Source organism: Hypomesus nipponensis, chromosome 23 (genome assembly GCF_054491055.1).
Source record: "Hypomesus nipponensis isolate SF chromosome 23, ASM5449105v1, whole genome shotgun sequence".
Classification (NCBI taxonomy): domain Eukaryota; kingdom Metazoa; phylum Chordata; class Actinopteri; order Osmeriformes; family Osmeridae; genus Hypomesus; species Hypomesus nipponensis.
This window is the reverse complement of record NC_140383.1, coordinates 1611026-1626588: the sequence shown is the minus strand read 5'-3', so window position 1 is coordinate 1626588 and position 15563 is coordinate 1611026. Positions and strand designations below refer to the sequence as shown.

At 45.2% G+C, this 15563-nt stretch overlaps 1 protein-coding gene and 1 long non-coding RNA gene across 2 annotated transcripts; both read left to right on the top strand.

Moving 5' to 3' along the window:
* Nucleotides 1–4851: 4851 nt before the first annotated feature.
* On the top strand, nucleotides 4852–6848 carry LOC146233535 (uncharacterized). Its single transcript, XR_014741752.1, has 3 exons — nucleotides 4852–5929; nucleotides 6489–6524; nucleotides 6636–6848. It is a non-coding gene; the product is annotated as an uncharacterized LOC146233535 (long non-coding RNA).
* A 5647-nt stretch (nucleotides 6849–12495) lies between these two features.
* Nucleotides 12496–13829, top strand: LOC146233534 (protein Fer3). The gene is made up of 2 exons (XM_084689933.1): nucleotides 12496–13075; nucleotides 13792–13829. Exons 1-2 carry the CDS (start codon nucleotides 12496–12498, stop codon nucleotides 13827–13829), a joined length of 618 nt encoding a protein of 205 aa, XP_084546059.1.
* The last annotated feature ends 1734 nt before the right edge of the window (nucleotides 13830–15563 follow it).

Genomic DNA, 15563 nt, shown 5'->3' with positions numbered 1-15563 from the left:
TATTACATCCTGTTGGGATTTAGGGCGAAAAACCACAGAGAAGACACATTTCCTCTTCATCATCCTCCCCTCAAAAAAATAATAAAAACGTCTAAAAAGAACTGAATTCTCGGCAGAATCATCAAAAAGACAGATAGGCTTGAGTGGTAAATACATATTCCAGATTCACCATGTGAAACCATAGCGCCCTCAAGGTCCAGTCCTGTTGTTTGGCTGAACAGAACAGGCGGGGGAGGGAGTCTGGCATGTTTACGGTTGAGGGGGGAGGACACTTCCAACCCAGAGCCACCCTGAAGCTCCTCTAAAACAAAGAAGTGCTTATGTGACAGTTTACACAGCCTTCGCAGTCACTGTTGGGCCTTTGTAACCACCACAAAGGACATGCCAGTGGGGTTAGTCCATAACTCCACAAAAACAAACTCTGATGTTTGTAAATGAGGCGAATTCAAATCCCAGAGGGTGAGACTTTGTCATTGTGGTCTGTCTTGAAGAGAGATGAACAATCTCTCTGTATTCTTGTGTTTTGACACAGGACGCACAGACAGGAAGTGTTGTCCAAACCAATCGATAATAGGGTGTGAGGTTCTTCTTAACTGGAAGGAGAACACATATCCAAAGCTATTTGTTTTCTTTAAAGTTTTATTGTGCTGAAACAGTATACTTCTCATTGTGCCAATTCAAAGTCAACCTAGAAACTCTTGTTTTACAAAAGCCCTCATGTTTTTAGATGGATGTTTACACGCCACAAGCCTCTACACTGACCTACACTGAAAAACAAACATTTTTACACAAACCATCCGCTGTCTTAGGAACCTCTTTCTAGTACAAAGCATTGCTTACATACTGTCTCTCCAGTCACTACAGTAGCACAAACAATATGCTAGTCCGTCTGCAAACTCACTTCCTGATTGTCTAGGCAGAGGTTCCGGGTCGGATACATTCCCTACGTTGGCAGAACCTTTTGTGAGCCAGATGTCCCTTTTGCTAGCTTGGACAGCTGGACTTCCGCACCTGGATCTAACCTCTCAAGGTGAGAGACACTGAGGTTGATATTAACACCGATCTACCATTAGAGGTTAGTGTGTTGGAGGATGTCCCGGAGGCTCTGTAGAAGTAGCGAGGAGGACTGTCGGCTCAGAGGTCATCACAGTCTCGTCTCCTGTCAGGATTCCCTCCTCAGAAGCTGTACAATCAACAAACACACCAGACCGAGGCTAAGCCAAGGCCAGCTATGACAGCTGCTGACGTACCGCGCAGCCTGAAACAACACTGTCCCTCTCTCATCGCAGGGAGGCGGCCGCACTTGTCCTACCATGACAGGGGAAGAGCACGCGCTCACTCCGTCCGTCTCCCAACGGCGAAAAATAAACGAACAGGCGGAAAAAGGAGAAGGCGTAATGAATACCAGTGCGGTGAGTAAAAGGAAAACTTGATCTGCACCTCCATCACAAAGTGAGGTGGCTAGCGCCTGGTGTCATTGCGTAATGAAGATATCCCCCCCTCCTATTGCCCTGCCGTGAGGAGCATTCTCCAGCGCCGTTAGAGAGTTAGCGCAACAGCCATGAAAGGAATAACTCCAGGCCATTAAAATACCTCTGAAAATATGGGATGCTTATCAAATAATAGGAACCACATTTCCTAGTTTCCCCCAGTGTTAGCCAAGCAGACGGGCCTGGGTTAAGGAAGATATCTCTACCTTTCAACTGGTCTTTGAAGTCTGGGCTGTTTATGTGTGGTGGAACTGGAAAAACCAGTACATTTATTGAAGCTTCAAGGTGCACTGGTTACTACAGTTTGTGACCATAACGGCCAGACTTAATTTTTCCGTTTAGGTTTGTCTCTCCAGCTAAACAGGAGGGGACGTATGTTTAGAAACAGAGAATTGCGATAAAACACATTACACCACACAGTGCGGTTGCCTGCAGCTAAGGTTCAACTACTCCTACTATTCCCACTCAGGGTAAATACAGGAAATTCACTATGAGAATATGTACCTTGATATGAAGCCTTTCACAATTAATTTCCCATTGCTTCTGGCTTTTTCCAGACGCTGTCCCACAATCCTGTGGCACACAGACATGACCATCGTCAGTCTGTTTGTCACAAGTCAAAATGGACGCATGGCTTCACCTTCAAAGTGGTTTCCACGTCCTGGACTCCCCTGATACCTTGAGACGTGTCTTGGCAATGGCACCGCGGACCTGAAGGACCCGTATGAGGCGCCCTGTAAAAGGCCTGATCAATTCTCTTCTCCTCGAAGACAAGGTGGAGCACCAGGAGAAACGAAGGAAGGGAGGTTTTATTTTCCACAGTGGTCTTTTTCCTAAGTTCAAAGGTCCGACTGATTTAACGAGGGGCGAATGTTAGTACTTTCACATCGCAAAAGAAAAGATGGGATCTGTCACAGTCACTTACACTCAGAGCTGGGGGTGTTCCTGGGTTTCTAACCGAGTCAGGCGGGTCACAGACCCAGCCCCTCCAACCAGGCAGATGGAGGGATGTGGGTGAGGAAAGGTGGCAGGCAGGCAAAGCGTGCTGGGGGGGGGCTCAGTTTTACTGCCAGATGCCATTACCATCCAGGTACACTACATAGGGGAGAGAGAGGTGAGCATGTCCCCTCCAAAAAGACAACTTCAGTCTGTGAACAAACTTCAATTTCTCAACTATATTGCTGGGATTTACACGTGATATTGTATTCTACATCTCACAAAATGTTTTTTCCATACTGTGTATTCACGGTTGGTTGAAGAGATCCATAATGAATCATTTGAAGAATTCTGAAATTCCACTGAATCATTTGAAGAATTCTGAAACTCATTTTCTCTGAACAACATAATAATGACTCAATGTGAGATGGTGTTCTGAATCTCTCCTAATATTTCCTTGCAGGGTATGTGGTCCCCTGTGCTGTGTAATCAGTACTGGGTGAAAAGATGGCGAGAGGCTGCAGCGTCTGTCTTTGACATTTCCCTGCTATTCCGGCGCTGCATTCCTGGTGCTCCATCAGTCAGGCCAACCCTTGTCCCTAGTGACACATATTCAGGAGGAAATTATTTTTCATTGTCCCCGAAAGAGTGCGACTCCTGCCAAGCGGCCATGATCCACACTATCCACCATGGAGGGCTGGACGAGGGCTGGATTGGGGCCCTGGCGGAGTCCCAGGAGGACCAGGCCCTGCCCCCCCCTTACCTCAGGGGAGACGGGCAGCCAAACCAACTGGGAGAGAGGTCGACAGCCCCTGACTCTACTAACACCAGCCGGCTCCTCTGTCAGTCCCACAGAGTGGAGGACAGGGTCATATATTATCTTAAATGTACTGGTCTGTCTTGTCTGGAGCTGTAGGAATGTCCAATCCATCTTGTCTTGGTCTTTGCTAGGGCTTGTGAAATGCTGGTGGTGCTTGTGTTTAGTTTCAAGGTGGAGGACTCAGAGGCTGGATTCTGTGGTGTTTGACTTTTGTTTTGTAGTGGCTTTAGTTTGAAACTGAAGCTGGGCAATACTTTTTAATGAATTTAACTTCAAACAATCCCTGAATGGCTGCGAAGGCACTGTCTTGTTCTTGTGGGTTTACTCATGAACTGCAAGCATCATTAAATTAGCTTGTTTTAGTTCTCCTTTTGTAAATGTCAGCTTCCATGTTAATGTCAAAGTTAATTCAGGGGATATGTTACCCACACATTCCCTGTGGACTAGTCATGCTCTCATTGTGATGAAGTACTGAGTCATCCAGCTGGCTAGGTGGCGCCGTTAGCTATGTATTGTCATTATCTGTGTTTCTGTGTAGACCACACAGAAGGGTGTTGGTTTAGCAAGATCTGCCTGAGAAACTCTGGGTTCTAACTTACATGAATCCTCAAGTTAAATCAATACTTTCCTTTTCTTGTTCCAAACAACCTAGTTCAAACACATGTCAAAATGTTTTTTAAGTGGCTAAATGATTAGATTTAAGCAAGTTATTATTACACAGCCTTTATTTCTGTCCAATATCAAATTTCACTCACGAAAAAAAGGTAGCGGTAATTCACCTTTACGATTAATTAATAATATTTTGATCAAATGTTGAAAGGTATCCAGTCTTTTAGGGTGTATTATCTGGACTATCAGTGTGCTTTACTTAACTGGAAACAACTGTCTTTTAAAAAGCCTTCTCAGGCTTCAGGCTTTCATTCCAGACCAACCAGAAGCATCCAGCCAGCATCAGGACTGGTAGCTGGCTGGCAGGACTGGTAACTGGCTGGCAGGACTGGTAGCTGGCTGGCAGGACTGGTAGCTGGCTGGCAGGACTGGTAACTGGCTGGCTGGTAGCTGGCTGGCAGGACTGGTAACTGGCTGGCAGGACTGGTAGCCGGCTGGCAGGACTGGTAGCTGGCTGGCAGGACTGGTAACTGGCTGGCTGGTAGCTGGCTGGCAGGACTGGTAACTGGCTGGCAGGACTGGTAGCTGGCTGGCAGGACTGGTAGCTGGCTGGCAGGGCTGGTAACTGGCTGGCAAGACTGGTAGCTGGCTGGCAGGACTGGTAGCTGGCTGGCAGGGCTGGTAACTGGCTGGCAGGACTGGCCTCCTTAGTCTGACCCCTGACCCAAGGTGTCTGGGGAAGGTCTGGGAAGATGGATGGATACGTATCCTACAGGTGTAGGAGAGAGGCTGGAGTGTCTGGTGTCTGTATGGCCTCTGCTTTTTTCTCCTGCTCTTTCTCTATCACACTCTCTTTCTCCATCTCTCCCTCTCTCTCCCCCTCCCTCTTTCTGCCCCCCTCTCTCCCTCATCTCTCTTTCTCTCTCTTCTCCTCACACGCACTCCCTCCTCCCACTCTGTCCCTCAGTGAACCCCTCCCTCTCCCGTCCAGCCTTGTGTCTTCTCCCACAGCGCCTGCTAAAATACAATGATTCATTTATCTCATTTTTCTTTCATGGACGCAGCTTCCAGCTCCAGGGAGTCATATTTCCTGTTTCCCGCTGCGTCATCTGATTAGTGTTTACATTTTGCGATCTGTTTCTTATAACTCGTTGTTCTTTATTCCCCCCCCCCCTCCTCTGTTCTCCATATGACAGCTTCCAAAACGACTGAATAACGAGGGGCTTAGGCATTGGCAGGAGTTGGAACAGGCAGGAAACAGTAACACCTCCAGCAGGAGGCATTCGATCCAATCTGCGAAACATCCACATTTAGGAAGGGTTGGAGTCAGGAAAGCACCATGAACGACCCTTTTAGGAAGGCCAGGAGCATAGAAGGCTTTAAGCAAACAGAGAATGGCCTTTTCCCCCTTGCTTTTTCCCTTTCTAAATTGATACTTGATTTTAAAGTCATGTTTACCTTCCCCTTTCAATTTCACACATCCACCGTGTCAGTGTGTTGTATACTAAGACTTGCGTATAGAAATGGATCAATCCTCAGATTTCATCCATGTCTCCCATGTGTACTAGCCTAAAGGTTTGGGTAAAATGTTCCCATTTTGAGCGACAGTACAGTAGGCTACACACCAGATCAGAATTACATTACATAATGTATTCATTTTTAAAACAAGCTTTTATGAACAGTAGATAGAACGAATGAAAGTATTTGTTTTGAGTTGAGTGTGAGAAAAATAGCTTGCCCAATAGCTTCGTCCCCCGGTGCCACCGAGGGATAAACATCTGAGGTCTGTAACGCTGCCTCGCAGGAAGTTACCAGGCCAACCGGAGAGGAATGCACTCGCTCACATCTGCACGCGGCCGATGTGTTTGTTGTCATTTGCTTTCGCTTACTTTGCTCTCATGCTTTTGTTTTGTTTTGTCGTGCCACCGTGTTCTCGATGCTAATCTGCTCTCACCTTGAGGGGCGCTAGCGGGCAGCTAGCTATCGGTTGGTGGTCCTGCGTCTATCAACGGCCACTTTCGACCCCTTTCGTGGAAACCAGCCATCTGATTGCTCTCAGATGCAAGTGTGGGTGGTGTGTAAGCAGTTTTGTGTAACTTATCTGAGTGTTATTGTATTCATTTATTCTTATTTATCAAAACAAGAAAATGCCTTTGAGTTTTTTTGAGGGTTGTTTAGGAACTTTGCGTGTGGGAATGCTTCTAAAGAGATGTTGGTTTGAACATCAAATGAGGTGGTGATACTGCAATATCTTTCTCCTCACATTGTTGACGACTCATGACGGATGATAGACGGTTGATGAACGATGTTTTTACACGCTGAGGATATACTGTATATGATCTCGATTCAACGAATGAACTTTGATAATATTTTTCATCATTTGTTCAATGATTCAAATAAGAAAGTATCAAGGTTTTAGGAGGTCATTTAAGAAAACGATTACTAAATTGACAATCTGATACACAGCAGATGTAAAATGTATAGCCTAGTGTTGTAAAATGATTGCCCTTTTATTTTGTCCATGTGTGCTTGCTGCCATACACTCATGATTGCTTAATGGTGAAGATGGTTCATAAATCTAATTACAAAACATCAGTCTTCACATCTCCACCTGTTTTCTCTGTATTTCTCAGTACAAGGACAGGTTTTGGCCAAACTTGCCAACAATGGTAAATGTGACAGAGATATCATTCCTTCAGATATAAACCTCTTGGAGAAAGCGCTCTATACATTTAATAGCTCGACCTTCCTTCGTTTATGCACCCGCTCTCTCTTTGTAGTTTATATATCCTTGGCACGGCTGGGACTTCCTGTCCAGGAAGGATGTCTGTTCATCTGCCAGTGGAGAGAAGTGTGGATCCTTTTTCCACTTTTGAACAAGCTCTTCCTGTTTCTAATAAAATATGTTACTGTTTTATTTGTTGTGTATGAAACTGTGCAGCCTTGAAGGATATTAAGTATATATTTTTTATCAGTTTTTTTCTCATTCAAAGCATTATCTCCAATTTCCCACTTAGAGGCTGGATACAAATGTGAAAGAATTAAGAGCTGTTTGGACATAAATAGTCAAGATTTCTGACACCTCAATTATGAGATTTATCGTGTGTTAGGTCTTGCAAAAGGGGAACACTATTTTGTAACTTCATCCAAGGCAGCCCTCTCAACCACTTTTTGGGACTTTACCACTTACGAAACAAGATGCATGAATGGGGATCTAGATTTATGATAGCAGTCTTAAGGTTTTAGGGAGAGAGGATGATGTGGTGTACTGAATGTGCATGTTCATGTTGAAGTACAACGTGTGTGTGTGTGTGTGTGTGTGTGTGTGTGTGTGTGTGTGTATGTATTTTTAGGTTTGGCTTTGTGACTGCTGTGTCTAGCAGATTCAGGTCTTGCCGGGAGCAACTGATAAACAACCATTCAGAACACATTTCTGGCATCCTGCAGTTTGAGTTACAAAGACATGTAAGGTACATTGTGCAACAGATTGATTCGTTCTCACAAACACATTGATGGATGGCTATACTTTATACCAACTGATTAGATGAAGATCTATAGATTTTGCTTCTATGCTATACCTAATAGCTTTTATCCACGAAGAGGGATAATTCACAAGAAACGGCACAATAAAGAACAGCTCTTCAGGAGGGAGAGAGAGGACTAATGAGATGATTAGATAAGGATGTGGCCTCCACTATAGAGCCAGAGATAGATGTTATTTCCTTTCAGAAGGTCACTGTATCAGCACGTCACCAGAGGCTCAATGGCACATTCATCGACCTGCTCCGCCTTGTCCTGAATCGATGAATCCATGCCCGTTCATACCCCTTTTCACAATGGCTACTAGATCCTCTCACGACGAGATTCTTTCAGCGGCAGACATTTTCCTTCACCTTCCCGTTCCACAGTGGTGACTGACCTCAACGCCGCCCTCCCATAAGAGCAGGGCATGACAAAGCGAAAAAGAAAGCTTGTTCCCGACGTGACTCAACGAAGCCAGCAGACAGTCATTAGTGGTAATGTGTTCACCGGCCTGTTAGCGGTGACCTCAGGGGCCCTGGGAGGCTGCTCCGGCCATCTCTGGAGTGTGAGGGAGCACCTGTGCTGGGGCAGGGACCCAGGCTGTGGGGTTATTCCACCGAGGGGGAGTGGAGACTGGAGGGACTGTGTGTGTGTTCACATCTGGCCCAGTTAACAGCAGCGTTCCTCTCTGAGGGGGACAGAGACACTCCCTCAACCCTAGCGGCTGGAACGCCATGGCTCTCTCTCTCCCTCTCTCTCTTTCTCTCTCTCCCTTTATCTCCCCCTCTCTCTCCCTCTCCCTCTCTCTCTCTCTCTCTCCCTTTCTCCCTTTCTGTCCTCTCTCTCTTTTCCCCTCTGTCTCTGTCCTTCTCTCTCTCTATCCTTCTCTGTCTCTCTCTGTCTATCTCTGTCTCTTTATGTTTCTCTCCCTTTCTCTCTCCCTCTCTCTCCTTCTATTTCATTGTCTCTCTCCCTCTCTCTCCCTCTCTCTGTCTGTCTCTCTCCTCCCTATCTCCCTGCCCTGTATTGCTCCCTCCCTCTTGTTTGTGTCTCTATGTCCTTTCACACATGCTGAAGAGCAACGCAGGGGTGACCCCTGAAGTCTCCACAGTGGACCTAGGAACACTGACGAGAGAGAGAACCCTTCATGGTGCGTACACCCACGAGTCATGTGACACATTCAGTATCCCTCCCCACCGGACCCCCCACTCTCACACACGCACATTTATACCAAGGATGTACCAATACCAGGCACACAGCACAGGACAGCATGTTGACGTGGCTGTCGCACACGGCCACAGTACAAACACACGCACACAGGCCCTGACCCCCATATAGCCTGGGGCTCCATGACCGGGGAGGGTGTCGGCTCCCAGACCCACAGCTCTGCCTTGGGAGGGGGGTTTGTTCTGGGCTCTCTTTATGATCCTGATCCCTTTTCCAGAGCAGGTTAGCAGAGAGGAATGGGACCCAGGCCAGGGGAAGTATTCCCTAGTTCTAATGACACTGTGTGGTTGTCTGTGCAGGAACATGCACAAGCATTTTAATCCTGCATAGACACACCTGTGTTCATCCCCTTCCCCCCTCCCCACAAACACACACACACAGAAACCTACCTGAGTAGACACTATCTCCTGGGCATCAGAAAGTGTCACAGCCTCATTACCTTTCCTCTTAGTTGGCAAACGTAGACAGTTTAGTTACAGCAGACTCTAGGTGCAGCGGGCCATAAACAGCTCTTCCTGTTCGTTCCCATGGTGTTCAGGCATATCTCCTGCCGCTAGACATTCCTCCAATTACAAGTCTGTCGTTGAAACAGGACAACATTTCAAGTTTACGACATTACAACTATAGATACAAGTTCAGTTCGTATATTTACATGTCTAATAGTTAAGTGGGGACTTGGGGAGAAGGCTAATCTCATCTAGTTGAGTGTTTTGTATAGCTATCACCTCCACCATGCCATGGCACTGAAAGTTCGCTATCTCAGCCAAGATGAAAAGCTTCCAAACATGACTGACGCTAGATTGCATTTGGCTGCCACGCTGTGCTGACAGCTGGCTGCTCCCAGAGCTATTGGACTGAGATTATATCACCCTTTTCACTCAACCATTCATACAAACAACATTGTCTGAATGCAAAGATCGTTGTATTATTTAGCTTGATAGCATTTAGTATTTCGTTTTGCCTCTTTACAAGTTTGTTTCATTTGATGATTCATGTAAATACTTGCAGGATTTGCGCAGTGTGTGTGCGTTTTGCATTTTTTCTCATTTAAAAGTCTGATTGGGAAATATAACTTTACACACTGTAGGAAATGACACAAATACGTTGTCAGTAACGCCCCAATGAGCATGTCATTGATTAAAATTAATAAAGCATTCAAGTAGATCTAGATGAAAGAAAACAGGTTTGGTCGGAATCGATTTTGATATGCTTTTAATTTTCTATTTTCATTAACTTCCTTGTTTTCTTCCGAATAACTCCCAAGTCGAGACAACTTCAAAAACGGCGACTTAATTGCAAACAGATGTGCTGTACCGGCCTCAAGATATAATAGTTTGCGTAAAAAGGCGCAATCTCGAGAGAGCTTGGGTGTGCTTGGCACGTACTAACTGGCATGCCAGAGAAGCGGTCATAATGCTGTTTCTAACGTCCCCTTCTAAACTGTTCTTTTGACGGTCCGACGTTGTCAACCTAGACCTGACAGGGCTTTCATTTGCCAGTAACAGGTGATGAAGGGAGCAAATGAAAAGAAAAAACAATTGAAAACTTCATTTGTTAAAAAATAGGTTGTGTTCTCCGCAAAGACTGAAGCTTCTGCATTTGACAGGCGAGTCCTTCAATACAAAATAGAACTCAACCGGGGCCGTCAGCTGCGCGTGACCGGCCGCTGTCTGTTTGGCAGAAGGTTCTGACAAGCTCTAGCGCTGAGCCTCGGGTCAAGAGAGAAACGGAAATGATGCATAGTTCTCCTGCTTTAGAATAACAGCTTGATTAATTTGAATAAACAAGATTGCTATTCAAATCCTACACAGGGGCCAAGTTCTGATTTGGCTTTATAATCCTCATGTCAAGCGGGACTGGAGCAGGCTAGCCTACTGCGTGCCTCTCTTATTTTCCGAGGTAGCCTACAGCCTATTATACAGTTTTGCAGAGTGCATAGTTGTCAAGATCATTATTCTCCATTTATCTGATGAATTCAGTCTCTTGAAATAGGCTACTGTGACTGGATGACAGACAGATCAAGTTGTCTACAATAATACGATTTGAAGGTTTATCTAAACGTGCTATGTCCACATGGTTGAACCATGCTGCCAAATAGGCAATTGTTTGAAGGCAGATGTGAGCTTGGTGCCAAAGCTCAATTCAGATTTAGTGTGGAGTCCCCCATAACTAAACGACGAGGAAAATATACAAGAGTTGTTCACTTCAAAACCCTTTTATGAGCTTGTAACTGTGATTCGAAGATGCTGTGTTAAAGGAAAGCCGTCATTGGCCTTTTTTATGATCCAATATTTAGGATATATCAGCTACGTTAGACAATAAATTATGCTCGTTTTGGGTAGATTACTTAATACATTTTGTAATTATTAGCTTCATTAGCAATTCGTAATTGTTTACACACCTGAAAGCAATGGTATAACGAAAAAATTTCGAATAACACAATTAGAAACGTGTTATGGACAAAATAGTTTTCCACTTGACGAGTATGGCTATTATCACATTTATCAGACAAAACCAATTCATTGCCTATTTGATATTTTATTGGATTGATCTAACCTCTAATCTTCTGGGATTCAAACTGGAACCGTTGTCCATTACAACGCCATCTGCATTGACTTACATGAAACATACATTATTTAAATGCCTTGTTAAACCTTGAAAACCTCATGTCTGAGGGTATATGGCTTTTTAGGAACGACACACTGCCCCAGACAAGACTGATCACCAGCGCGCGTCCACCTGCCTTCACTGGTCTCAACTACGAGTAGGCTAAATAGCTTTGTAGAGGAAGTAACTTACTCAAATACTAAATAGCTACTTTCTCTTTTATACAAAATAATAAAACCAAATCCACCTTGATGCATACATGTCAAACTTGGATATTTGCAAAATCGTTCTAACAAAAATGACTAAATGTAGCCAAAAGATGCTGAAAAAGACCGTTCCGTTTCGAGGATGCTTCCAGAACATGAATCGGCACCACGGTCTATAGTCTCCAAAAAAGACAGTTTAAGGTGATGATCGAAATGTAGGCTACTGTAACATCGTTATTATGTATTAAATTAAGTTCCTTTGAAAATAGCGTACATGATTAACAATACATGTTACCTATGTATGTTGCAAAGCACGTCTAACCTTAGATACCCACGGGTAAATATTATTGGGTTTGAATTACGCTACATGTATGACATGCCAATTTAGAATATGTTACATTGTAGGAGGTGCACTTGCTAGATTTCGTTTAGGCTATTTAGGATTTAGCCTATTTAGATTCATTTAAGTAAAGAGGCTTAATTTGAAAGCTATGTTTAAGCCTTTTAGTCTAAAGTGCTGTCACATGTTTCAGACAGTATTGTTTGGTGTCAGTTTAGTTCGAATTAATAAGGGTATTCAATTCAGATGGCACCCTTGTTTGCTTAGACGGTTAAAGCTACTGCTCCTTGTAGCGGGGCCTCTAAAGGAACAAGCGCCAAAACCCAGTAACGTCTCTTTGTAAATATCAGGGAGGAACTTAAGTTTATAATTGGACACGTGTTTCCCTCTGTCCGTAATTTGAAAATCAACTTATTCCTTTGTACACAACTCCGCTTTCTAAAAGGTATAATGAGTAATCTATTAGGAGGGGGCATGTGTGTTAATTAGGTCCTTTTCAGCCTTTAGAATTGCTCCACGCACCCCGCCGCGAATCATGAAGACCGGTAACTATTTAATCCTCTAGATATGTCCATTTGCGAATCACACAGTCTACAGTTTACAGGTCACGTTGCACACCCAATGGTCTGCATTAGAACTTTATTTGGAGACGAAGCACCACGCACAATAATCTGAAGAAGAAAAACTTCGCATCTGTCCAGATTTACTGGAATTATACTGTCATTATCTAGATTTTAAATGGAAGATATCTTTTTTGATTTTGACCAAGATGGAAACACAGACTTCGCATTTTGGGGGCAGATGGATCCTAATGTCCAGTTCCAGGCTCAACTGGACACCCTTCTCTTCGACTGCACAGCGGTCACAGGCCAGCTCTCACCCTGGTCGTCATTTGGTTGCCAGTCAGTGTTCCCCGACGCACAGCTAACCTTCACCGACCTAGACTCCCAGTCACCTGGGCTGGGAGCCGGTGCTGAAGTGGACAGCTCCTCCGTGGATGAACCTAACGAGGTCTCGAAGCGCCGGTCGCGGCGCTTGATGCCCCATCACCCGTACAAGGTCCAGCGTCATGCCGCCAACATCAGGGAAAGGAAACGGATGTTGAGTATTAATTCGGCCTTCGAAGAGCTCCGTTGTCACGTTCCCACGTTTCCTTATGAAAAACGGTTGTCCAAAATTGACACTTTGAGGCTCGCAATTGCATATATTGCTCTTCTCAGAGAGATTCTAATGTCAGGTCGTGATCCTAAGTCTTATGTAGATGAGTGTATGAAGAATGGTTACAAGAATCAAACCAATGCCATTTGGAACACAAGTGGTAAGTAATAATAGACTCGTGATGCTTTTAGAATTTTGTGATTTTTGTACTTTGTGAGCTTTTGTGGACGGACGGTTTGCAGCTGTTCCGCGTGCACATTTAATATTTAGTTTCATTTTCAAAAATAGAAAATGTAGCCTGTGAACGCTTCAGTACATTATCATGTGAGATAAACTTAAAAAGTAAACGTAAACATTTGATTATCATGCAACACAAATTTGTGTAAGATAATTCCACAATACACATTCTGGCAGGATCGAGGTGGCATACGTTAGAGTGCTGTACCTGTGGCTTCAGACAGAGGGGGGAGGGGGGAGGGGGGTGGAGTGACGGGGTCTTGAAAATAATGCTTCCACCCAAAGCAAACCCCAAAGCTCATTGGCTTTGAATTGAGTTGTGACACATAGCTCGCTTTGTTGATATTTGTTGTGTGTTTTATTCCAGCTGTCCTTCCCCTTTACATCCGTGCTCTAAAGCTCCCTTTCACCAAAGCACAAGTATTCTCACTGGCTTCAATAGTCGTCTGTGTGCTTAAGTTAACCGGGGCTGTGGGGGTCCACTCAAGCATCTTGTGGAGGGGGTTTTCAGATGTGAGTGTGCCCCCTCAAGGGAGGGGGGGGGGGCTGGACCTGTGACTTGTTAAATGGTCATTAAAACGTATCTAAACTTCTGTGTTTGTCCTGCTTTTGTCTCCCCTGCACCCCGTCTCTCTCCAGATCTGACAGCCCGCCTCTCCTGGATAAAGTGGGATTAACTCGTGCTGAGTGTGCAGAGCGGGGGGGTGAGGAAGGGTGAGGCGGGGCGAGGCAGGGTGAGGCGGGGTGAGGCTGGAGCATTTGGTTCCTACCCTCTCTCTGCTCTCCATCTCAATGGCGGGTGTTATTGCGGGCCTCACTACCCTGCTCTGACTGGCATCTGTAGACTTCTCACCAGGTTGCCCCCTCTCCTCCTTCAGCCCGGACATTTAAATATTCAGATTTGTTGTTGATTGGTAATGGAGAGCCAGTGTCTTTGGATCAGGGATGTTGTTCACCGTGAATAGAGGGCACAAGGCCAGACTGGATCCCACAACGATGGCACTTGTCGCGGGGAGAAAGGCAGCCTGGCATGAGACTGAATGAAACCCTTAGTCTGGAGGTCTTTTTATGTGTGTTTTAAACTTGGGGAGTGTTTTCCACTGAAGGGCCTGTGTTGGGTTGGAACTGAGGGCCTTAGCGAGCCGATGTGTTAAGAGTCTTGATGATGTAAATGAGATCATGCAAAACTGTTCTTAAATTGTGCTTAGCATGTCAGGTGTCTTCTTTGATTTGTAAATTATTTATTTATTTATTCATTGGAATTTGTGTTGTTTTTTGTTTTTATTGTATTATTTTGATAACGGATTATTTCAAAGATTTGTGTATTTATTTACTTGTTTACCAACGTGTTTGTTATTAAATGGGCTTGTATTTGTGTCACTGAGCTACAGTGTGTGTGTGTGTGTGCGCGTGTGTGTGTGTGTGTGTGTGTGCGTGTGTGTGCTAAGTGTGTGTGTGTGCGTGTGTGTGTACACAGCTGTCTCGTTCAGGCACAGTGTATCCCCTCGGCTTCGGCCACCAAAGCATTTGGTTTAGTCATTTCCCTTCTGGTAAAGTGCCCTGTGCTCCAGAGGCTCCTCAAGCTGTTCCCACTTAGCTACCCCTCTGCACTTGGACCCATGTTGCTAGGCCCTGACAACAGCCCACTGTCACCGGGAACCACATTCAGAATGTGGAGGCAGTGGACCAGTGTTGACGAGGCGTCTGATCCTGGGGAAGATGGATGACACCAATAGAGAAACGTCCAGTGTTTCTGCTGCACGTGTCCCGTGTGCTGCATGTGTAATCTTAGTCCCTCTAATGACTCCCATAGGAAACAATTAAGTAGAGGTGCATTGCAGTATGGGAAGTGCGTTGGGTTACGCTGCAGGAGACGGGAGACGGACGGAAATGAGTCTGAGAAGGTTCTAGATCGGGTGGTCTATTTTAGGTGCACACACGTGATCCTCTCCCTTGTTTTGATCTCTTCCTCCTGTGGTCGTGCCCCTGCAGCCCTGTAGCCCTGCAGCCCTGCAGCCCTGCAGCCCTGTCAGGGCTGTCTCATGTTCACACAACACAAGTTGGCCTTTGCATGTGATTAGGTGTGCGTGTGCATGCTTGTTCCACCCCATGGATGATGACGAAAACATATATCAGCGTTCCCAGAGCTCAGATCTGTATATACCCTGTGGGGTTGAGCCCCTGCTCTTTTTACAATGCTTTTGTGTGTGTGTGTGTGAGAGAGCTAACATACACATGTGTGTGTGTACTGTGTGTGTGGCTGGTGTATGACTTGACTGTGACACATGATGTGCAGCTCTTCTGGACAGTTCAGATCTGAATCCTCCGTTCTCCGTTCACCTGTTTTACTCCACTGAATGTGAACAGGGAGTGCGAGACATGGAAGTGGCCAATAAAAAAAAGAATGCATG